At 35.9% G+C, this 23,811-nt stretch overlaps 9 protein-coding genes across 15 annotated transcripts in view; 5 read left to right on the top strand and 4 right to left on the bottom strand.

Annotated features, from left to right (window-relative positions):
• Window positions 1-479, top strand: part of LOC106303280 (endoplasmic reticulum oxidoreductin-1-like) — a 4,305-nt gene extending 3,826 nt beyond the window's left edge. The window contains exons 2-3 of the mRNA XM_013739597.1: window positions 9-205; window positions 284-479. Of these exons, the coding sequence (XP_013595051.1) occupies window positions 9-205; window positions 284-444 (358 nt within the window). The 3' untranslated portion in view covers window positions 445-479. The remainder of the gene's footprint in view (window positions 1-8; window positions 206-283) is intronic.
• LOC106304351 overlaps window positions 1-1,303 on the bottom strand; it is a 4,516-nt gene extending 3,213 nt beyond the window's left edge. The window contains exon 1 of the mRNA XM_013740759.1: window positions 804-1,303. Coding sequence (XP_013596213.1) covers window positions 848-1,225 — 378 coding nt within the window. The 5' untranslated portion in view covers window positions 1,226-1,303 and the 3' untranslated portion in view covers window positions 804-847. The remainder of the gene's footprint in view (window positions 1-803) is intronic.
• Window positions 1,304-5,862: 4,559 nt separating this feature from the next.
• On the top strand, window positions 5,863-7,442 carry LOC106304429. Of its 5 annotated transcripts, none has more exons than XM_013740847.1 (8): window positions 5,863-5,993; window positions 6,067-6,182; window positions 6,264-6,349; window positions 6,425-6,495; window positions 6,642-6,712; window positions 6,801-6,882; window positions 6,961-7,010; window positions 7,111-7,442. In XM_013740847.1, exons 2-8 carry the CDS (start codon window positions 6,072-6,074, stop codon window positions 7,180-7,182), a joined length of 543 nt encoding a protein of 180 aa, XP_013596301.1. In that variant the 5' UTR covers window positions 5,863-5,993; window positions 6,067-6,071; the 3' UTR covers window positions 7,183-7,442. The 5 variants fall into 5 exon arrangements, with proteins under 5 accessions (XP_013596301.1, XP_013596296.1, XP_013596297.1 ...); XM_013740842.1 differs by having other exon boundaries at window positions 5,863-6,182; window positions 7,111-7,200; window positions 7,313-7,442; XM_013740843.1 differs by having other exon boundaries at window positions 5,864-5,940; window positions 6,060-6,182.
• Window positions 7,443-7,854: 412 nt separating this feature from the next.
• On the top strand, window positions 7,855-9,143 carry LOC106306680 (CASP-like protein 2B1). Its single transcript, XM_013743388.1, has 3 exons — window positions 7,855-8,157; window positions 8,260-8,392; window positions 8,714-9,143. Exons 1-3 carry the CDS (start codon window positions 7,934-7,936, stop codon window positions 8,972-8,974), a joined length of 618 nt encoding a protein of 205 aa, XP_013598842.1. The 5' UTR covers window positions 7,855-7,933; the 3' UTR covers window positions 8,975-9,143.
• On the bottom strand, window positions 9,107-10,832 carry LOC106306679 (transcription factor bHLH3-like). Its single transcript, XM_013743387.1, has one exon. The coding sequence runs from the start codon at window positions 10,634-10,636 to the stop codon at window positions 9,251-9,253; it is 1,386 nt and encodes a 461-aa protein (XP_013598841.1). The 5' UTR covers window positions 10,637-10,832; the 3' UTR covers window positions 9,107-9,250.
• Window positions 10,833-16,359: 5,527 nt separating this feature from the next.
• On the top strand, window positions 16,360-19,238 carry LOC106306555 (transcriptional adapter ADA2b-like). 3 transcript variants are annotated; one of them, XM_013743217.1, is made up of 12 exons: window positions 16,360-16,594; window positions 16,769-16,824; window positions 16,919-17,091; window positions 17,202-17,267; window positions 17,350-17,475; window positions 17,564-17,676; window positions 17,753-17,772; window positions 18,006-18,222; window positions 18,313-18,523; window positions 18,598-18,783; window positions 18,883-19,101; window positions 19,191-19,238. In XM_013743217.1, exons 1-11 carry the CDS (start codon window positions 16,545-16,547, stop codon window positions 19,072-19,074), a joined length of 1,410 nt encoding a protein of 469 aa, XP_013598671.1. In that variant the 5' UTR covers window positions 16,360-16,544; the 3' UTR covers window positions 19,075-19,101; window positions 19,191-19,238. The 3 variants fall into 3 exon arrangements, with proteins under 3 accessions (XP_013598671.1, XP_013598672.1, XP_013598670.1); XM_013743218.1 differs by lacking the exon at window positions 19,191-19,238 and having other exon boundaries at window positions 18,018-18,222; window positions 18,883-19,183; XM_013743216.1 differs by lacking the exon at window positions 19,191-19,238 and having other exon boundaries at window positions 18,883-19,183.
• Window positions 19,239-19,245: 7 nt separating this feature from the next.
• On the top strand, window positions 19,246-19,922 carry LOC106306556. The gene has a single exon (XM_013743219.1). The coding sequence runs from the start codon at window positions 19,267-19,269 to the stop codon at window positions 19,810-19,812; it is 546 nt and encodes a 181-aa protein (XP_013598673.1). The 5' UTR covers window positions 19,246-19,266; the 3' UTR covers window positions 19,813-19,922.
• On the bottom strand, window positions 19,839-21,500 carry LOC106303279. The gene is made up of 2 exons (XM_013739596.1): window positions 20,976-21,500; window positions 19,839-20,321 (listed from the first exon to the last, which is right to left on the bottom strand). Exons 1-2 carry the CDS (start codon window positions 21,219-21,221, stop codon window positions 19,971-19,973), a joined length of 597 nt encoding a protein of 198 aa, XP_013595050.1. The 5' UTR covers window positions 21,222-21,500; the 3' UTR covers window positions 19,839-19,970.
• Window positions 21,501-21,639: 139 nt separating this feature from the next.
• Window positions 21,640-23,269, bottom strand: LOC106301301 (proline-rich protein 2-like). The gene is made up of 3 exons (XM_013737665.1): window positions 23,108-23,269; window positions 22,596-22,677; window positions 21,640-22,477 (listed from the first exon to the last, which is right to left on the bottom strand). The coding sequence occupies exons 1-3, from the start codon at window positions 23,129-23,131 to the stop codon at window positions 21,819-21,821; spliced, it is 765 nt and encodes a 254-aa protein (XP_013593119.1). The 5' UTR covers window positions 23,132-23,269; the 3' UTR covers window positions 21,640-21,818.
• Window positions 23,270-23,811: the final 542 nt, after the last annotated feature.

Here is a 23,811-nt window from a genome sequence, read left to right as displayed (position 1 = left end):
GATTGCAGCGTCTGCGAATGTCCAGAGAATGAGTTCCCTGAACCTTTCAAAAGACCGTATAACATCGCAGGTCTTCCTTCAGATAATCTGATTTGTCAAGAGGGGAAACCCCAAGCTGCTGTGGACCGTACTATAGATAACATAGCGTTCAGAGGTTGGGTGGAGACTAATAATCCATGGACGCATGAGGATGACACAGATAACGGTAATGTAGTTTTAACTAAAACAGTTTGATGCACCAATGTGTTTGAGAACTGATTGGTTATTGACTTATAATGTTCAGGTGAGATGACTTATGTAAATCTTCAGCTAAACCCTGAGAGGTTTACTGGTTACACTGGACCTTCTGCTAGAAGGATTTGGGACTCTATATACTCAGAGAACTGCCCAAAATGTGAATTTCTCCTTCTCTATTCGTTTTTGTTGCATCTGGATGTGTCTTAAATCTTAAAGATCCTAAAAATACTAAAAATCCTAAAGGATAAGAAAATTGGATTTTGAGGCTGCTATAAATATGAGTCTAAGGGTTTGTAAGATTATTCATTCACACAATAATAAAAAACCCTAAACGGGTATTTGCCTCAATATGTTTTGTTCTCTATTGTCTTCTTGATTAATTCATGGCTGTTCACAACATACTGTATGTCTCGATTGGATATGAAAATACTATTTAAAATTCAAACATTATAATAGAGAAAGTTTAAAATCATTTATTCCTAATAAAAAGTTATAAATTTATTCAAATTTTATCAAACGGACAACAAAAAATACCCGCGCTTTTCAAGCGCGGGTCAAAATCTAGTTTATAATTAAAAGACAAAATAGATGAAGGAGCTATTTTATGAGTTCAGAGACGTAGAGACGTATCAACGTCGTCGTATCGATCAACCCCAACCACCTTGTCTTCTTTATTTGGCCACTGATGACAAAGGCTAGGCTTTTCAATGGGATCAGAGGTGGAGTGAGGGCATAAGGAGAGGGAGAGGAGCTTCTGCGACGAGGTTGTTTGACACTTTAGAGGTAGAAACTGGAAGAAACCAAAACTCGAGGGTTCGCTGTAGTATTGTAAGATGTTGGTGTCTTGGTGGTTAGGTTTAGGGTTAAGGAGTTCTCGCTCAGCTCTTAACTCTCGCGCTCTCTGAAGTTGTCTGAATTTTTCTTGAAGCAAGGCGATAGAAGACTGGATTACTATTTGTTCATTTTGGTCTCTTGCCATCGAACTCATGACGTGCAAAGTATAATAACAATAGTAATGATACGAGTCGTGGAGGGTGTGTTGCTATAGGGTTTGGGGCCATGTTACGTGCGTTGTGTCTATTTATATATGGAGGAAAAAGGTAGAAATTTCGTATTATTTAATCTGCATGAGAATATAATAAATAAATAAAAATTATATAGGGTTGATGAGTAGTTCGATGAAATTCCGAAAGGAAGAGAATCAGGAGTAAAGTTGGAAGAGAACAAGAGGAAGAAGGCAAAAAGGACAATCTAAGGATTGTAAAAAGAGAATGTGTTATGTGTGAGTGGAGACTTGCATATTTGAATTTCTTTTTAAAAGCAGCAAAAGTTGGCCAAAATAGAAGATGGTTGGGAGGAAAATGACAAGAAGAATGTTTGAAGGGAAGCACATGGATTGATTTGTTTGGATGATTATTGAGTTTTTCTAAACCTCTTTTTATTATGCGTCCCACTTACCTCCTTCTAAGGGCTCTTTTTCTAAAGGAAACTTAATTATTTTCCCACGAATCTGAATTGTATACGTACTTGTCTTATTAATGCTTGATTGTATACATAATCGTCTTGTTATTGCTTGAATTGAATATCGCATCAAGGGTAACCTTCTTGCTTATTTAATGCAATGAGAATGCATAATCACTAATAATACAGACTAGTTCAAAAAGCTTATATTCAAGAAAACTCAAATGAGATTTTACTATTAATTGGAAGAAAAGCGAATAAGAAAAGGGAGTGACAAAAAGGGTTTAGGAGAGATTTTGGTGTCTTGGGAGATGGTGAAATGGAGCCACTTCTATGTCTCCACATCAAATCTTCTCGGTGGAGTTTAAAGTTATATCAGTGGCATAGAATTTTAATGGGAACACACTTTAAAGAAGAGTGTCAAAAGTTGTTAATGGTTTCTATAAATTAGTTAAACCACTTTTATGTTTTAACTTCTTATGATTTGGCAATTAGGAAAAAGTATATAAAAGGTTGGCCTATATATATTGAAATTAAAGACAAATAAGATCACCCAGAATGAGAGTATTTCAAAAGGTTTATATTCAACATAAAAAGAAGAAAAAAATGGAAAAGAAGGAAACAGAGTGTAGAAATGTTAAAAGAGTCTTTCAAATGAGATATTCAACTTCTTTTTTTTGACAAACCCAGCTACACATATCATAATATAACTGATTTAGAATTTCTTTTTGGTATGATTGAATTTTAATGAAAATATGAGATTATATCAGTGTTGAAAATGCTTTATAATATCAGCATATGATAGGATATGTATTTTAATTGATTGAAAATTGTGGAAAAGAGCACTCGTTTTTACGCAAAAGACATTCTCGATCGATCTTCTCGTTTTATCTCTCGATCGAAATGCTATCAATAATCTCCCTTCCCATGATGAAAAACATACATGCATGTACATTACTATATTTTTCATGTGCGAAGAAAAACGTAAATGTATGGAGCCGTGGCAAACTTATACAGTATCCACCACCTTATAGAGCCGTGGCAAACGTTTGGTTAATTATATTAACTTGGATTATTTGATTTTAACAGTTTCTAACAAAAGAAGCGAGACACTCTAGCTAGAAGATGGAGCGGGGGTTGAAAAGAAAGACGTAGACATGGGGATGTACGCAAAGACTGAAAGCGCACATCAAAAGTGGTCGGAGCAAATGTATTTGTCGGGAAGTAATTGGAATGTAATGGCATGCATACACCAAAGCTGAAGATGCTACGACGTTTAGGATTTGGATTTACATTGTTCCTGCTTCGGTATCTGCGAACTCATCGATAATGCTCTGATGTGATGATAAACCCAATTAGATAGATGGTTAACATAACTATAATTAATTAAGTGGGATCGGATGAGACAAAACATAAAATGTCTTTAGATTAGTTGAGAGACATTAGAGACAACGCGTGCCTACTTCTTCTGCTCCCATTATAACCACTCCAACGTAAAAGGAAATATGTTACAATTAAGTTTTAACATATTTTTACTCTCCATGTTGTACTTTTAGCTCTCGTTTATTTTTACCCTTAGACGACATTATAACTTTGGATACCACCCTTTCTTTTCTTGTCCTTGCCATCAAGGCTAACATTTTTGCTACTTAAATGAGTTATCTCTTATCAACATTTCAATTTATTACTTGGACCGTTCCTCGGGAATAATAGCAAGATTATATAACCCATCATATGAATGAGCAAGTACATGTAAAATATCATGATTAACACAATTTTTTTTTGACGAGGTTAAGTAATCAATGCGTGTACTTCCACAAAACGTATACTAGCAATCATTAAGGCAAAATTACAACAAAATCCAGCTTAATTGAAATCACAGTAACACTCAACACTAAGACATAACATAGTTGCATATTAATCAATATTTCAAGGATTCAACGAGAGATACACACGTCTACACTTCAGATTCAAATATTAAAAAGTTTAGATCTTATTAAGAAAACAATACCAAGTGTTTTAGTAGATTGTCCTATGGGCATCTCCATCTCCAATGGCACACAAAAATTATTTCTATATTTCATTTCAAAATAGAGTAACTCTATTATAGAATAACTCTAATATTACTGACTCAACCATTAGAGCAAATTCAACTCTATGATAGAATTATAGAGAAACATTTAGTATACTATCGGAGATGGTCTAACAATTCCGTCTTTGATGTATATGGACACAACAAATGATTCAAACTGTTTTACCACATGGACTCGTGCTCCACATGTAGTAAATTTGTACTCGCCCAAACGACTCGTCTATTCGTATTGATACAACTCTCATCCCTGTTTTCATATTATCATTTCTATTAAATATCTTCATGTGTCCTCCCATCTTTACATGCTATTTCTCTTGAGAATTATCTTCCTAGATCACTTTGAGAGGTGCATATAACCTTTATAGATTTAATGAAAATCAATCTAGACACATCACTTTTAACTTATCTTTTTTTTTTTTTTTTTTTTTTTTTTTTTTTTTTTTTTTTTTTTTTTTTAACACAAACTTTTAAAATTTAGCTATGAATCTATAATAGTAAGGTTTTAGGACAAATAATGATCTCAAAGTGAGTCTATAATAAAAAGTTTGTTACTTTGGACTTGGCCTCACTTTGAGAGGTGCATAATAGTAAGGCCACGTCCAACGTAACAAACTTTTTATTATAGACTCACTTTGAGATCACTATAATAAAAAAAAATTGAATATTACAAACTTTTTTTTTGAACACAAACTTTTAAAATAAGAAGTTATGTTCAAATAGTTATGAGTCTATAATAGTAAGGCCACGTCCAACGTAAGCCCACTTGTAGTTTAGCTATTGGTCAGTTTTATTCAAAATTTATTGTCTAATCTAATTACATTAAAAAGTATTTATGTTTAATTGTTTAGAACCTTAACATGGGTTTCAACCGTTGAGGTTGCTCTGAAACAACAGTTTGGTTTTAGTATAATGGGCCGATTATCCCCTCATCATCTTAAGCTAGCAGTCCAATGCCTGTTAAGAAGGTTAACTCCTACGTTTTTACACTTTAAGGGCTTGAATTTTGTTTACGTACGAGCATCTCCAAAAGACACTTTATAATTTCAAATATAAAGTTTTTTGCTCTCCAAAAAGAAATTTCAACTTCAAATTTGAAGTTCCATATTTTTATTTGCATTTTGGTTCCTACAATCACACATCACCTTTATGATTCATAAATATTTTCTCGTTTATTATTTTAATCCTTAAAAAAATTATGTCTCATAAATATTTTAAATTTTGTTTACAGATTTTAAATTTTACACATAAAATTAAACAAAACTTTAAAATAAGATTTAAAATATTTTAAACTAGATTTAGACAACAATAATATACAAAAAGAATTCAACAAAATTTTTTTAAAAAATTACCTGAAGACATAACTATTACACAAATTTAAATATTACAACAACACTAATAATCAGGTAAGTTTGATCCGAAACCTTCAAAATTTTCAAATATTGTCCAATTTTTTTTGTGTAACTGAAGATGGTTGTTGTTGTTGTTTTTGATGTCTTTTTCTTACAATTCTTTCTTGTTCATATTTCACGAGTATTAATATCATCGAAAATAAATTAGTTTTTTAGCAATATTTTATGTTTCTCTTTTACTTTCTTGTTTCGATTTAATGTATTTACAAGTATCAATATCATATGATTTCAACAAATTTTAGCTCGTAATTTACAAAGTAAAAATGAGGAAAGCCATTTTTACTTCGAAATGCACTACTAGATCATATATGTATTACGAAAATCATTTTATGGAATAATATGGTATTTTGTTTAAAGTTTAATATTAATTAAGATATTTTTATTTAATTTTTTATATTTTAATAGAATATTTATTAATTAATATTGTTGTAATATGTTTATTTACGTGCTAGTTATTTATAAATTTTTTATGAATTCAGATTAGTTATGACAAATATAAAGACCATATTATAAAATATAAATAGTTTTGAAGTTGAGTTTGAAGTTTTACATTTGAAAAAAAAACACATTTAAACTTCAAATATAGAGTTTGAAATTTCAAAATAGAGTTATTTTGGGAGATAGTCTAGCGTTATTATAATACTTTCTTATTTGAAAAAATCCAACCCATCATCCTCTTCTCAGTTTCAATTCTGTAACCCATATCAGCTCCTCCGCTTGAAATTCTCTACGACGGAGACTGTAAGTTCCGATTTTGTCATCTACCCTCGAAATAAAATCTATATACGGATCGAGTTAGGGTTCCTACATTGTGAATTTGAATATTTTAAGTTTCAATTAGCTGATTGCTGTGTTTGAAGAGAAAAGGGTTAATGGAAGGAGAGAATCCGATAGAAGATCGTGGCTTTTTGGGCGCTCCTGTGACATTCTTCCTCGTCGTTGTCTTCCAGCTGCTATCAAAGTGGCTCGACCAATTGAAGAAGGTAAATAAAATCACAAAACGTTCTGCCGTTTTCACGAGTAAAAAAAAATACATTTTTTAAACTTCTGAAAATTTTAAGCAGAAAGGGTCGAGTAATAATAATACAAAGGAAGCAGAGCTGCGATCCGAAATTAAGCAGCTTTTGAGAGAGGCCACTGCATTGTCTCAGTAAGCTCATCTTTTTATTAGACCCTCTCTCTCTCTCTCTGGTTTGTGTTCATTAAGAGTGATTCACTCTCGCAGGCCAGCCACATTTGCGCAAGCGGCTAAACTTAGGAGGTCGGCAGCTACTAAAGAGAAAGAACTTGCACTATGTGAGTATGCTTTCAGTGTATTTAGCTCTATGATTATTAGTCTGATGGCAGATCATGTACCTACCACAGCATTGCAATCTTGTTGGTCTTGTATAGGTGTGTGTGTGTGTGTGTGTGTATCTGTTAATTTGCTTTGTGAAATTCAGATATGGAGAAGCATAATAAAGATGTAAATCTGTCTTACGATCTGTATGGAAACGTTCTGATTGTTTCAAAGGTAAATCTGAGTTGTGTTTTTGAACCTTTTTTTTTCTTCTTTCGAAAACTCCTTATGTGAGAGATGTTGCTAAGAACTTTGTCTCTAGGTTGTGGTATACCTAATCTTGGTACTTTGGTTCTGGAGGACTCCGATTGCCATGATTGCTAAGCAACTTGTTCAACCCTTTGGTGAGTTTGTTTGTTTGATTTGCCGGTTTGGTAAAACATATATAGGTTCCAAAAACTGAATGTGGTGGTCTTTCTCAGGGAGGTTGTTATCTTGGGGAACAGGAGGTCACTTGGCAGGCCATGTGATGGTAGGTTCTTTCTTCTCTTGCTTCTTAGTTCATTTTGCTTTGAGCTGTTGTTATGAGAATGAGAGTGTTGGTTGGTTGGTTGGTTGTGTGAAAAATACAGGTTGGGATCATACCGTGGCTGATACTCTCAACCAGAGTGAGCAAATATGTGTGCAAGTTCGTGGAGTTCTAAATCACATTCCTCAACAAAGTGAATTTTTATAATGTTCTTCAGTTTAAAGTTGTAGCCTTTTTAGGAGACACTTGTGCCATAATTGTTTATTTTTCCTCATCTAACTTGAGCATTTTTGTACATTATATAGATGATAGATCCTATTCTCCGGTTTATGCTGGATTCTACCAATAACAAATGGCATTGAAGCATATTGAAGGACCAAATATGGGTTTGGTTAATTGGGAGATGTGAAGTGTAATAAATAATAGTAAGTAGAAGAGACAATGGTGTTCATTTAATACTTGTAGGGTGTAGTGTTGTTAGTACAGTATGTGTGTGTGGCCATACAAAGTCCCATCTTAGAAGTTAAACTTCTTTACTTTCTTTTCCACTTTCCTACAAACATTAAAAGGCGAACATAGAGTACTATCATAATCCTTTGATTAAAGATCCTTTGATCAAAAAAAAAAGATCCTAAACTTCATTGTGATATTTCACTTTCGTATTAAATGCATCTTTAAATACGCTTACAAGAGATTTTCCACCACTTGGCAGCTTCTCTAACTATGTTTCTGTGTCCTAATCAAAAAGGGTTCAGACAGTAACTAAACTATTAGCACTACACAATCTTAATTTAGAGACTTGGCAGCTTCTCTAACTATGTTTCTTATTAAGTGGTACGCTGAGGGAGGCAACTATTTTTTAAAGACTGTTCAACCCAACTTGTCTTTTTCTTTCTCTCTGGTCTCCACGGACACTGTTCTGTCAAATGAGTTACTCGGGGGTTGGAAGCAGTCCTGGAAACGTCGCCGTCTCGCACGGAGGCAAGATGAAGCTGATTGATCGGAAACTGAAGCTAACGGAGGTGCTCTTAAGGTGCTCCGCTACTGCTCTCGCTCTCCTCGCGCTTATTCTGATAGTCACAGACACTCAGGTCAAGAAAATCTTTACTATTGAGAAGAGGGCTAAGTACACCGACATGAAGGCACTTGTGTTAGCTCATCAAAACCCTCCCCTTTTTCAGTTTTAGCAACTCAACACCAGTTCACTTTGTAAAGTTTTGAGTCTTTTTTTGTTTCTTCTCGTTGGATGCAGGTTCTTAGTGGTGGCAAATGGGATAACTGCCGCTTATTCCTTGTTGCAGTCAGTTCGTTGCGTGGTGGGTTCGATGAAAGGTAGCGTTCTGCTCAACAAGTCCCTTGCTTGGGCCATTTTCTTAAGCGATCAGGTGAGTTAGTCTAGTCTAGTCTTGTGTTTCTTTCTCTATACATCTTCTTGTTAACCAAAATTAGTGGAGTTGCTGTGAAAGTTTGTGGGTTTGGCTTTGTCGTTATTGATCTCTCATGGTCGGCTTTGGGTCAGATTATAGAAAAGTAGGGTTTGATATGTTGAAAAGTCTTACAAGCATTTAATGGGTTTGGTTGGATATCTGATGGGATGTACTTTTAGGTAGAGAATGTTGCTTGTTTGTTGAATCTAGGAGAAGAGATCTTCTTTTCATTTTCAAGAGTCTAAAACTTGAAGTGTAATGGGTGTTAATAATGAGCAGGCGATGGCTTACATGAGTGTGGCTGCAATAGCAGCATCAGCGGAGTCTGGTTTGATTGGAATAAGAGGCGAGGAAAAGCTGCAGTGGATGAAAGTGTGCAATATGTTTGGCAAGTTCTGCAACCGAGCGGCTGGAGGAACCGCCAGCGCCTTGCTTGCCTCTATAGCTATGGTTTTCGTCTCCTCCATTTCTGCCTTCAGTCTCTTCCGGTTGTACGGTGGTGCCACCCAAAGACAGCCAAACGATGCAGTGAGGAAGTGAAAACAGCTCTTTGGTCTTTAGTAGTATTGAAATGTTATCGTTAAGTGCAGGTCTTTTGTTTCTGTTTCCGTATATGTTAAACTGATGATGTTCTTTGTGATAATATATGTAAAACTGGACCTTAGTGTTCTATTTATCAAAAACAAATCTCAAGATGATATAGAAAGTAACAATTACACACTCCTACTAAAGCCTGAGTTTGTTTTAGTTGGCTAGTAATAGTACAATTGATACAACCCCAATAAACAACACTACCACACTTTTACATATCAATCACTACTGCGAGAGAGAGGCAATGAGCTTCTCCTTCAACTCCTCAGCAGTGCATCCACCCTGAGGCCGGACAGTGAACGTATGAACCACACCCTCCTCCGTCACAGCCACGTTCGTATCATGAGGCGTAACTTCATTCTCCCTGAACATCTGCACCACCTTCGAAACCGGATGAGTCTCCAACGGGCAGCTCACCCTCACCACCGCGTCATCGTGCCTCTGCTGATAATCAACATCCCCCGGAGTGATCTGATTACTCTCCTTCCTCTTCATCACCTGCTTCTCCGTCTCGTACACCCTTATCTTCTTCTGCATATCGGTAATGTACGTGATCGCGTCCGCTAGGAGAGAGGCCTTATCCATCTTGGAGATGTTAGGCACCACGGCGCGCAAAGCGTAGAATCTCTGGTTCAGCTTCTCCCTCCTCTGCCTCTCCGCTTCCACGTGGTTCAAGGCCTCTTCTCTCCCGTTGGCAGGCTTCCTCCCTCTCTTCCTCGGCTTCTGCTCGTCGGTTAAATACAACGCCGCCTCGACTTGATTCGAACCCCCGACCTCGTATGCGTCCAGGGAGAAACCAGAGTCATCCTCCATCTTGGGCGAGAAGTTGATACTCATCGACCGCGGTTTCGACCCGCCGAGGCTCAGCTGTCTACCAAAGATCTTGGGAGCTTGAACAAAGTCAGATCCACCGAACACCGACTTCACCATCTCAACCACGCTCTTATCCTCTGGGATCAACTTCAACGAACCAAGCTCAACAACTCCGCAGTTCACGGGTACAGACAAAACAGTCTTGAAACCAGCGGATCTAGCTAAGAAAGACCTAACCCTGTAGTAACTCAAGCAGCTAGGCAAATCAGCAGCCCAAAGCGGCTTCCCAGAGACATAAGTTCCAGCGGGACCGTACTTAGTCGAATCACACCTAAAGTAAAAATACAAAGAAGCCAAATAAAACATGTCTACATCACTAAGAGCTCCCGACTTCACCAGGCGATGATCTTCATCCGAACCGGTAAAAGACAAGTGGAGCTTGCTAAGCACGCGCCGTTTGGTCTCGTCGTCTTCTTTATCTGATGAGTTTCCCTTTTGGGTGGCACGGTAATGGCCGTCTCCCCAGATCAAGAAGCAGCCGTCGGAGCTGTTCACGTTTGAAGCTAGCCAGAAAACGGCGTAGTCCCAGTCCGAGCCTTCGACGACGTGGCGTAAGCCTTGCTGGAGATTGGGATCAGTCGGCGGCGGCGGCGGCGGCGGGAGTAGCTTGGGGAGGGAAGTGTTTGAAGAGATGAAAAATTCGCAAGCTTCGGTGCCTATGGCGGATTCCACCATCGCTCGGTCTTCTTGATTCTCCCAGAACTTTTGACCAACCATTGATTCTCCTGTAACGTTCATTGAGATCGGCGCTTACAAGGAGATGTGAGGAAGAAGGAGAATCACGTGTTTCTTGTTGAGGGTCCACCGATGTTAGTTGAAGGGGCAAAGGGGTTTTAAAGTTTGTATCTTTAATTTGTTTTTGAGGAGAAAGTATTGACTAGAGAGAAGACAGAACCTGAGCTTTGATTTTATGAGACAATGGGTTGAAGTTGAAACTGAATCGTGTCTGAATTAAAAACATTTCCCCTTTCTAGTTGCAAACGTTATTATTTACCCTTTTTTGACTAACCTACCCCTAGTTACATGTGTGGTATACTGGTATGGTATCTAATCGAGCCATAATAGGTTGGCGGGTTCGGGTAGTTTGGTTTATATGGTTAGAGTTATTTGATTTTTGGTTAGTATGATTGACATAAACCGAGCAAAATTTTAATTCAATTCGTTAATGAAAATTTTACCACATTTAACCAAGTTGTTTTTAATTTTGGATTTAATTTTTGATTAAATATTTCTTTTATTTGTGTTATTTCAGTTTTTTTTTTTTTGTTCATTTTGCCTTTTGGTCAATTTGTATTTTTCTGTTCAAAATTGGACTAGTTCATTTAGTTTGATTTGGAATTTTACTTCTAATTGATATGGTTTGATTAAAAAATATATTTATAAGATATAGAAAATCGAACTAACTGAATGCTGAATTAAACTGATAAGCAAGCTTAGAAAAAAAAAACAAATTTAACTGTGAATCAAACAAAATTTTTATCCATAATTTAATCGAAATCTAGAAATTTCGCTTCAGGAAAATTTCGAACCTAATGCAGGTATTTTGTTTTGTAATGACGTGATTACGTGACCATGGCATGTAATGTAGGTATTTTGTATTGTCGCGGATTCACATATTTTTTGAATTCAATTCACTCAAACTAAAGGGTTGTTCAAAAAAAAAAAAAAATTCACTCAAACTAGAGACTTCATTCATGTACATCAGTTCATAGCAACTACATGCATTCCACTTTTGACGGGAGATGTTGATTTGGAATGTAGGCTATTCCACATGACATAAAAAGCGCTAACGTCGTGTCTACATAATCTAACTCCAGAGTTGACAACAATATAGATGTCATATGGGTCCAAGTTTCTGTTGGAACCTATTGATAAGGTATTCATATGTCAAAAATGAGGTTTTATTTGAATGAAAAATGAAGGTCTAATATGTGTGATTTGAGAATCTTGTATAAAGTAGTAAATACATACATTAGATATTTGATTTTGAATTTGAGTTTTGATTTATTAGTTGGACTTCATGTTTATTAACTTAAATCAAATATATGTTGATCTTTTATATTGATAAAATATATAAAAAAATCTATTTTAAAGTATATTATTTAGTTTGAATTGGTCAAACAAAAAATAATTTTACTCTTTAATTTCTTGGTCAAAATATGCAATAAATTCACATAATAATTGACAAGAATTAAAGACTCTATTAGTGCACCACGGAGGTTTCATTTTTTGTGTTGAAAAATGAAACTTATGCTTCTCATGATTTTTCTATAAAAGGACTTGTTAGCATTATAGAAAATACACACATTCATACAATCAAGAAACATTTCTCCACTCAGAATAGTTATGCTATTATTTTTTTATTTTGAGTCTGAGAGTACATCACAGAAATAGGGTCGATAGATTCTGTTTTTCGGTGATGGTAAACAGAAATAATGCTGCAGTTGTATCCTGAGAATCTGAGCGCCATGAAACCGTCACACTATGGAGCGTTTAAAAATTTAAGGAAATAAATTAATTATCTCGACTCTGCAATTCTTCTTTATTTTTATATTTCGATATTGAAATTTTAATTTATATTTTTATTATTCTTTACAAATATCAGTTGTCTTAACAATACTGATATTTGTTAAAAGTTGTTTTTTCAGAACATGTTAAACGATTCAATAACAGGTATTCAAAAGAAGAAAGAGTTTTGTTCATGGATCAGTAGTTATTGACTATTCAGATCCGATTCATACTATGGTTTAGTTTCAATCGTTTATCATCGTTTACTGGTTAATTGATCAATTAATTATTATTATTTTTGGCATCCTTGCGTTAACTTGTTTAACTTCTTACAGCCTCACGCTTGATCATCAATGTTGTCTTTGAGACTTTGACTTTAACTTTGATTTGCTGAAAGTCGTTTAAAGACTTTAGAGATTCTGATTTGGTATCTTGATTTTTGTTATTAAATAATTAAAAACGTTTTTTTTTTCAATAGTCAAAAATGTGTAAATGTTTGACTTGGTTAAAGATAATTTATTTGTTTTAATTATCAAGAATGAGAATGACTAACGTTTTGATTTCTTGTTTCAGATTTTCTTGGAAATACTTAATTTGATTATTAAGTGCTTGATCAAGAGAAAAGAAAAGCTTGATCATGAGAAAAGAAAATTGATTCAATTTTTAAGTATGGTGATACCATAGTTATATATATATATAAAAAAACATTTTGATCTTTGAGAGATCAAATTATATGGATGAAAATGGATTTTTGTGAATCGACGCCCCAACTTAAGTTTGGGAGAGGTCTGCCACATATAAATCATTTGCCATAGGAAATAAAATGTATTGATATTAATCAAAAACATTTCTATTTCATCAATGCTTAAATGCAATTTTGTAAAAAAGATTGACCATGCAAAAACAGTGAGAATTTTCAGACCAACATGACTAAAACTGACATGTGTATTGTAGTTTATAAAGTCAATATGGTTGAGAATAATCATATAATGGTTTTGATGGCAAAAATAATATCTTATAATGATATGTATATTTGCTAAAAAGCAAAATATGGTTTTGGAAAAATCCAAAACATACAAGTTGGATTTATAAATCAACTTGAGAGAACTATGAAAATATTTGCATGTAAAATGTGAATTTCTAAGAATGAAACACATTTTTCAAGAAAATTGTAATAATTTTCGAAATTTCTTTTTATTCATTTAAATCTAAAAGAGTTGTAGATTAACTTTCTAAACTCTTAAGAGATGTTAAATGTAAATATGCATGTTTTTAAGTTACCTCAAGAAATGTGGGGGAAGCTTTGCTTACCATATTATATAAAGTCGTTGGCAAGAGGTCATATGAACTTAGTGATAGTTATCACAACATGATTTAAAAAAAAAACTAGTGTCATACACTGAGTTTTGTGTATAATGGTTAATTGTATCTTGAATAAAAGATGACAAAAATCATTAGACAATTGATCTCGACCAATCTCAAGAGATTATGTTCATTCTGATGACAATTTCAATGATTCCCATGGATTATTCAATAACACAGGCCCAACCCCAACTAACAGCCCAAAATCATATAATCAAACCAAACGTAAATCAAATCATATAAATCATGCGAGACCCACACACAATATACCCTTCCAAATAAAACAGGAAATATGCGGGACCCACAGACATTAAAAGGAATCTGACGTGGACCCTCTCAGAAGAGAGGAAAGTCCCTCATTATATATATGATTAGCGGCCTGCATCACTCAACAAAATTACTATTTTACGCTTTGTGCATAGTATTTAAAAAACCACCATCACAAAACTGCCGCTCACTTTCTTCTTCGCGTCTGTTCACTCTCTGATGATCGCATCGCCTCCACCAGTATTCCATCGTCTTCTTCTTCATTTTCAATTCTATTAGAGTTTTGAAAAGTTACAGAGATCTCTCCGCCATTGAATATCTTTGATTGTTCCTTCTATATCTCTTTTTGGCGTAACTTCACCGTGTGTACTTGATTTTCACACGAAATATCAAAGATCAACATCAATTAAAGGATATTCGAATCTATTTCCATTTTATCCTATCAATCCGGTATATTTCCAAGGCTAAAGACAAGAAGAAGGTATGTTCGATCTTAGTCTTTAGTGTTGGAACTATTTTTGAACATTATGAATAAGGTATTCATATGTCAAAAATGAAGTTTTATTTGAATGAGAAATTGAGGTCTAATGTGTGTGATTTAAGAATCTTGTATAAAGTAGCAAATACATACATTAGATATTTGATCTTGGATTTGAGTTTTGATTTGTTAGTTGGACTTCATGTTCATTAACTTAAATCAAATATATGTTGATCTTTTATATTGATAAAATATAAAAAAGAAATTCATTTTAAAGTATATTATTGAGTTTGAATTGGTCAAACAAAAAATAATTTTACTCTTTAATTTCTTGGTCAAAATGTGGAATAAATTCACATAATAATTGACAAGAATTAAAGACTCCATTAGTGCACCATGGAGGTTTCATTTTTTGTGTTGAAAAATGAAACTCGTGCTTCTCATGATTTTTCTATAAAAGGGTTTGTTAGCATTATAGAAAATACACACATTCATACAATCAAAAAACATTTCTCCACTCAGAATAGTTATGCTAGTATTTTTATTTTATTTTGAGTCTGAGAGTACATCACAGAAATATGGTCGATAGATTCTGTTTTTCGGTGATGGTAAACAGAAACAATGCTGCAGTTGTATCCTGGGAATCTGAGCGCCATGAAACCGTCACACTTGGCGTTTAAAGATTTAAGGAAAGAAATTAACTATTTCGACTCTGCAATTCTTTTTTATTTTTATATTTTGGTATTGAAATTTTAATCTATGTTTATATTATTTTTTACAAATATCAGTTGTCTGTAAAATAAAGTTCCTACAGTTGCAAGGAAAACTCGTGCAAATAAATAAGCAAACACGTGAAAGAACTGCAAGGCTTACTATAGAGATCCCACTAATTACTAGCCATCACCGCTGACCAATCAGGTCCACATTGTTATCTCGGGTCTTGGCTAACCCCTATGATCTTACTGCATTTGATGATAATGTGAATGCAGCACATGTGCAATTAGAAAGAAAGTCAATTGTGAATCCCAAAAAGAAAAAAAGCATACGAAAACAGCTGGTCAAAGCATTTCTAACGTATTACTCCCATCGGCATCACTTTAAATGGTGTTTCAAAACAAAAATTGTTTCAGTGATGTTTTAAAAATTTTATGTAAAAAGTAAATGAAATTTTATGTTTTTGAATATTTATATTATGCGATATGATTTTTTATTCGTTGAATTATCTGTACTATAATTGTTTTTAGACAAACGAAAAAGATTAAAATTGAATAAAAATTTGTAATTTTTTAATCGATATGTAAAAATCTTAAAATCCATTATTTTGATACAGATAAAGTATTATTATTTTTTCAGGTAATTTTGTAATTGAGTTAAATTTTATATTTTCCTATTCCCTCCCCCAACCCCTCCCCCCCCTCCAGACTTTTACCTCATTTATGAAGCGTAAAATAAAATAGGATTGAAGACCACTTTTTTAGAATAAAAGAGAAGTTAGTTGTATCCATGTCTATTCTTTCAATTTATTTGATGTTTAAATTTTTTTGTTTCTTTTGTCCAAATTTTTTTTTTTGGTTGAAAATTTTAGATAAAATTTAATGTCATTATTTTTATTGATTAAAATAGTTTTATTTAATGTCATTTTTATTTTACTAAGATAAACTATATAAAAATTTCCATTTTTTATTTTTTGTGTAAAAATCTTAAACATCAATTAAAGTTAAATAGAGAGAGAGAGAGAGAGTATAAAATTAAAATTATTGAAACTAATAATAATTATAAAATAATGCATTTGTAGAGAAATTTAATACTAATCAGTAAAATGCGTTTAAGAATAGCGTTAGTAAACAGAAACAACACCCTTTTGTCGTCGGACTTCCCTAAATCTGCTCAGGTCAGAAAGTTCTAAACAGAAGAACTCAGGCCACCGTCGTCGTTATTGAATTCCCGATTAGATCTTTATTCTAAGGTAACCCTCCGTCGACTCGACATTGTTCGGGCTCCTCCTGCTTGGGTGGGTGGGGGCATCAATTGATGGGTCGCTCTCGTCGTAACTTCCACAATTTCGAAGACCCTACCCTTAGGTTAGTATATGCCTCCTCTTTTCTAGTATTGTGGAATTCAAAATTGATCGAATTAGGACAATGATCATATATAGCTTCAAATTTTTTGTGGCTTTTAGAAAACTTTCAGTAGATATAGTGCTCTCCCCTATCTATCTTCAATCTATGTGATTGTGTCCTTTGTGTTGGTTGCAGAACGAGGAAAAAGAAAAACGCAGCTAATGTGGACAACTTTGAGTCTTCGTCTATCGGTAAAACTATCTCTCATCAAGCTTAGCCCTTTTCTCTAAAGATTCTTTTTTTTTTTTGTTTCTTTACTCATTGTTTCTCTTGTGGAGAGTCCAGTTCAAGGTACGGAGGGAGGAGGGAAGTACAACTGCGATTATTGCCAGAAAGACATTACTGGCAAGATCAGGATCAAATGTGCTGTCTGTCCTGATTTCGATCTCTGTGTTGAATGTATGTCTGTTGGTGCTGAGATCACTCCTCACAAACGTGATCACGCCTACCGCGTTATGGTCAGTTTGCATTTGCTTCTCTCCCTATCTTTTATTTAGTTTTGCAGAGTGTTTGATTCACTAAGAAAGCGTCATTATCTGAGGCAAATAGAGTTTGTTTGTTCTGTCAGGGAAATCTAACTTTCCCACTTATTTGTCCGGACTGGAGTGCGGATGATGAAATGCTTCTCTTGGAGGTAAAGTACTAGATCTCCTTACTCTGATATGAGGCCTATGCTTTTTCAGGAAACTGTAGTTTTATTTCTAGTCTTAATCCAGGGACTTGAGATTTATGGGATGGGAAACTGGGCTGAGGTCGCGGAGCATGTGGGAACGAAGAGAAAACAACAGTGTCTCGACCACTACAGAAACATTTACTTGAACTCCCCCTTTTTCCCACTTCCTGTAATGCCCCTATAAACATATATTAGTGCTAGCCTTTTTGTTATGTTATTAATCTTAGAGGTATCGTTTGTTTTTTTTTATCTCCCAGGATATGTCGCATGTAGCAGGGAAGAGCAAAAAAGAACTTCAAGCCATGGCTTCTTCTTTCACAGTAGCGCAGCACATGAAAGAAGATTACCCGTTTTCTCCTCCTAAAGTCAAGTATGTCTCTCCTTCTCTTCTTCGCAGATTCTCTATAGTGATACCCTTTCTCATCTCTTTTCCAAATCTCTTGCAGAGTTGAAGACACACAAAAAGGTGAGTCCTTTTGCTTGGTATTGTTATATCTGATTCAAACATAGTTGTGCTTCTCGTTGTGTTTTTCTTGCTCTAGCTTGCACCAGTAGTTATATCTGATCTAGTAAGTAAGAAGTTAATTTGATCGACCGTATTTTAAAAATCCAACAAAAAGGGCTCAATATTTGTTATTGTGTCTATACTGGTAGATATATTCTCCCTTTTTCCTATGTTTTGATGTGATTTGTGGTCAGAATCTCATACAGACAGGAGCTTTGGAGGAAAGAAACCTGTCACCCCGGGAAACAACTCTTTGGTTGAACTGAGTAGTTACAACCACAAAAGAGAAGAGTTCGACCCTGAATATGACAATGATGCTGAGCAGCTCTTGGCTGAGATGGAGTTCAAACAGAACGATACTCCCGAAGAGAAAAAGCTGAAGCTGCGTGTCTTGCGTATCTTTTCGAAAAGGTACAAGTTTTAAGATTGCAAGGAGAGAAACAGTCTCTCTTTTTTTTTGCCGTCCATGCTAATATGCAGGTGATTCTGATATATATGCAGGCTTGATGAGAGGAAACGTAGAAAGGAGTTCATACTAGAAAGAAACCTGTTGTACCCAAATCCCTTTGAGAAGGAGCTGTCTCAGGAGGAAAAAGAGCAGTGTCGGCGTTTAGACGTTTTCATGCGCTTTCATTCAAAAGAAGAGCATCAAGAGCTACTTAATAGTGTTGTGAGCGAGTACCGCATGGTGAAACGGCTCAAAGATCTCAAGGTAAGGAGGACATTGCTACTCTCTCAAAACTGTGCGTTTTGGTTGCTTAGATTGGACTCATTGTGTTGGAGCAGGAAGCTCAAATGGCAGGGTGTCGTTCAACGGCTGAAGCAGAGAGGTATCTAGGGAGGAAGAGGAAGCGAGAGAGCGAAGAAGGGGTGAACAGAGGGAAAGAGAGCAGTCCTGTGCAAGCATCTTCAAGCTATGTGAATGACTTGGGCATGATTGGGTTCAAAGAGTCGCAACTGCTGTCTGAATCCGTGAGTTGTCTAGTGACCTGAAACAAGCGTGAGATGAGTTTGATTTTTATTGCTGTAACTGAAAGAAGAGAGTTGTTTGTTTGATTTTTTTTTTGGCAGGAGAAGCGTCTTTGCAGCGAGACCAAGTTGGTTCCACCGGTTTATCTACAGATGCAGCAAGTGATGTCACATGAGATATTCAAAGGGAATGTTACAAAGAAGTCAGATGCTTATAGCCTTTTCAAGATTGATCCGACCAAAGTAGACAGAGTTTATGATATGCTTGTGAAGAAGGGTATTGCTCAGCTTTAAGGGACTTGTGTTGTATCTATCATGCATGTATGTGTGAGCTCTACTGAGTTATTTGTCGACATTCCCTTGTGTAATATGTAGTTTATAATAATAAAAAATGATTCACTTATCCGCAGAGATAAGGTGCAGGAGAGCCACACAATCTAAAAGTATATAAAGATAGAATCAGACTAACTACAAGGAAGAAGTGAGATGACTATGATGATGATGTCTCTCCCCAAAATGAAAGTATCTTCTCTGCAACCTCACCTCCATTTGAGCAGCCGCAGATTATTACCAGCAGCTAAGGTGTCTCCGAGCTCAAGCATAAGCACCAGGCCATCATGCCGCGTTCAGTGCAGAAGATTAACGGTGGAAAGTAACAGAACCAAGCTTGAAAAGACGCAACCTTTGGGTTTGGAGAAGAAGCAACTGGGACAAGCTTTGGTGACTGGTGTCTCGGTAGGGTTGATGGTGGCTTTGGTGATGGGAATGGACGGAGAAAAGGCGATGGCTTTGGGTCCAGAAGGTCCTTTGATGGAAGAGTTTTGGGACAACGTGAGAAGGTACGGTCTTTACGCTCTCACCGTCAGCACCGGAGCTCTCTCTGCTGTCTTTGAGCCCATTTTCGAGCTACTCAAGAACCCAATCTCCGCCGTTCTCATTGTGATCATCTTAGGTGGAAGCTTCTATATCGTCTCGCAAGTGGTCTCGGCTATGGTTGGTGTCAACGAGTTCGCTTATGATTATGGATACTAGAGACTAGAGAGAGTCTGTTTGTTCTGTTTCATTAATAATACTCTGTTATGGTCATTGATACTCTGTTTCTGCATAGTCTTATAATCAATCAACATTTTATTTGACATAAAGGGATCAACTTTGTACATTGTTAGACTTAGGAGATGGGTACAAATCTTTTAATTATATTTGTAAGAATCTTCAGGCCGTCCGGCGACGTAATCCATGATTCCCTCGCCGGTAGCTTCATCTGAGAGCTGTTGAAAGCCGCCGGAGGTGATTGCCATTGCTAAGAAGGCGGCCGTTGACGCAAACAGAGGCCAGAAGTAAGCTAATATGTCGAGGATTCTCGGTGCTGCGTACACGAGGGACGACAGAACCACGATCACGATGATTGTGATCATGACATGGAACTTGTACTCCATTAGTCTTGCTTGAATCTCCATTTCTTGTTGATCCAGAGAGAGAGATATGTTGAAGCTAAGAACTATGATGAATGCAGCTTGTGAGGATGGGGATTGAGATGGTTTTTAACGTCAGCTTGGTTGATCAACACAAGTTCTCAGGTGCTTTTCTTTAGTGGCTTGTGCTTGGTGAATGATTATTCCCTATGTTTACCATTAGTTTAACCGATGATTCATAACTACTCCACCTACAATGACATGAAGACCCCCATGGTTTGGAGAATGTGAAGGGGCATAACCGTCATTGCAGATGGCTTTGTCCAGGGGAATGGGTTTTGTCTCTTTTCTTCATCTTTGATTACCAAACACAAAGACTTTGTTTTAGAAAGAATAGAAAACTATTTACAAATAAAAAAAGAGGAGAATGAAGGAACAAGAATCGAATCGCTTTGCAAAGTTTCTTCCTTTTCATCATATTCCAATGGAAAGGCATCAACTTTGTCATTACCACACAAAAGTCATTGATTTAACATTAAAGAATTCGAGATAACAACTTAATAGGTTAACAAAAACAAACCCATAAAAGGATCTGCAAGTTGAGCACTTTACAGATCACAAGATCTTTCTTTTGAACACAAGACTGACAAGGAAAAATCCAACTACTAGATGGAGTTGTGATCAAAACTCTCTCACTTCTGCTTACTCTGCTGCAAGCTACATGGAGATTCAAACTTGTACAGAAACTGAGTATGAAGAGTAAGGACATCATTAGTTATCTACCTCTACTATTGTCTGCAAAGATGGCTTCCATTTCCGCTTGCAGCTACCATAAGTCTTTGGGAGCTTAGAGGAAACGCCTTCTGCACTATTCAGTAGTAGCAGCTCGAGCTGCTTTCTCGTCAGAATGATCTTTATGCGCCGCCTTGTCCCTCGAGGTGGATTCTTGGCCTTCTCTGTTGCTTTCTCATCCAATAAGACATCTCTAACTTTCTTTCCACTCTTACATCGCAATGTGTGAATGCCCATATTGTGTAGTGATGTGGTTTGTGATGATGCCTTGACTCGTACAGTTTTATATTCAACTCTTGGACCAACGTGCGGACCATCATATGACAACTAACTCTTTTTCTTTAGTACGCTCAGCTAATGTAACAGCACTTGAAAAACATATCTTGTTTGATATGAATGATGTCTAAAGTCCTAAATATTACTTGTAAAATGAAACACAAATCAATAGAGCATGCTTACTAGGAGGAAAAGTCAATTTGCCAACCCCCTCATCATTAAAGTCAATAGGAGGATAATAAAGAGAAAAACCATGAACTAAGGAGAAGCAGACCTAATCAAAAAATGTGTATAAGCCTGAGTTTCCTAGCATTACGAAGATCTTTCATGAGAACTAGTAGCTTCGTAAGAAAAATAGATATAAATGATAAAAGGGAAATACTATTATTCTTGATTCATATTTAAGAAAATGAAACAGTTTTCTTATAATGTTTACAAAATACAACGATCCTTCCTTATGGACCCTATCACAAGATTACACGTAAACATCTCTCTATATATTCTTTTCATTATTTGTATCAAGATTCAAAGAGAGTGAATAAAGGGGAATAACTCATATCACATGATGGAGCAGCTTTGTGGATTCTCTTCGCTGAAGTAATCGCATCTATTGAGGTTGCATTGTCGGTAACTAGGTGGTGGTCCTCCTCCCCAGCTGTCATACACAGGTCGGCCATAAGTCTCGTACTGTTGCGGCTGCGGAGGCATTCCGTATCCACTGAACGCTGGCCCACCTCCAAAACCATCATAGTATGGCCCATAACACATCGCTACTGGCTGCCCATGTGTCATCATCGGCATCGCTTGTGGTGGTGGTCCAGCCTGCTTTGGGGCTGCAGCAGGCGCCTGTCCCTGTGCAGGAGCTGGTGCGGCTTTAGGCGCTGCGGGTTTGTCGGCTTCTTTGGGCTTCTCTGCTTGCTTAGGCTTCTCAGCTTCCTTCGGCTTTCCAGACTCCTTGGGCTTTTCAGGTTGCTTAGGCTTCTCGCCCTCCTTAGGCTTCTCGGCGGCTTTGGGAGCATCTTTGGGCTTTTGGGGAGGAGGCTGAGCTTGTGGCTGAGGCTGAGCCTGAGGCGGCTTGGGTGGCTGGACGATCTCGATAGTCTTGATAGAGCCGCCACCTTTAGAACAGAGTTTGTCCATGATCTTCTCAGGGCTGCAGCAAACCACCTTGATGATGACTATGTTGGACTTCTCATCAAACACTTGGTCTCTGATTTCTCTTGTTCAAAACCACACAAAAGCATCATCCACTCAGTCCATTTCCTCAACCAATCAAAATCAAACTCAAACTAATGATAATCCACAAGAATCTTGTTAAGAGAAAAAGTAACTCACGAGGGAATTTGCAAAGAACCTTCTTGACCTTCTTGTAACACTTGGCACACTCAAGATCCACCTTCAACTTCATCATAGTTACCTGTTTTTTTTTTTTTGGATATTGACGTCATTAAAATCTTCAGGTTCTTTCTTATTAGTGGTAAAAGTCGAAACAAAACACTTTATGTTTAGACGTTTCTAAAACATCTAATTACTGAGAAAGAACTGATTCGATCTCTGACACAAAGAAAGGAAGATTCTCTTATCACTCCCCCGAGTTTTACCCTTTTTAAATGGTTTGATTGCATTATTTTAGTCCATACAAAACCAACACATCTCACAAATACAAATACAAAAAAAAAATCCACAAGAAAATATTTTAAAAACAAGAAATGAGCAGAAAAGGAGAGAATCAAAAGCTCCATAAGATAGTTAATTTAATTCTAAAGACCCACCCACATACAAAAACCACGACTTTCTCTGTCAACCGAAAGTAAAACAAAACAAGAATGAGAAGAGAAGAAAACAACCTTCTCCTTGCCCTTCTCGGCCATGGCTTGGAACTGAGAGATGAGATCTTAGATCTGACGGTGGCCTAGAGTCTACTTCAAGAGAGAGAGAGATGGGTGGTGGTAAGTTGTAGCCTTTTATAACACAGACTCAAACCTTATTCAACTAATGGCAGCACGACACGCGGTTGATTTTATCGAAAACTCTGTCAGTCTCTTTTTGCTGTCTGTATTATTTTCTTGGTTTTATTTTTTTAAAGAAAAAAAAATGGTGAAGGTACAATAATAATGCATCACAGAAAAACCTTTTCACATCACTATAACTTTCATAGTTGCCATTAATTGACCTGACCGATCTTTCATTCTTAGTTTCTTTTTAGTTTTATTACATTAATTAACATGAAAAGATTGAATAAAGTATTTAAAGCACCAGTCGGCGGCTATTTCATTTAATATATTACCGGGTGTTTGTCCGTAATTTTACAGATAGTTATATTACGTAAAAAAAATTATATTATAATTTTTGAATAATAATTAGAAATTTAAAATTTTAACTTTTAATTATAAATATTTGGATAATCAAAAATTTCAATATATATTTTTAGAAGATATGTTAGATTTAAAATAGTTCAAAAATATAAACTTTAGTCATTAAAAATTTCTCTCTTTCGGAAAAGAATATTATAATTAATTCAGATAATTGATTGTAGAATTATTTTATATTT

The sequence above is a fragment of the Brassica oleracea genome, chromosome C7 (assembly GCF_000695525.1).
Source record: "Brassica oleracea var. oleracea cultivar TO1000 chromosome C7, BOL, whole genome shotgun sequence".
Classification (NCBI taxonomy): domain Eukaryota; kingdom Viridiplantae; phylum Streptophyta; class Magnoliopsida; order Brassicales; family Brassicaceae; genus Brassica; species Brassica oleracea.
Note: the sequence above shows the minus strand (reverse complement) of the source record. Positions and strands in the feature narration are given on the sequence as shown.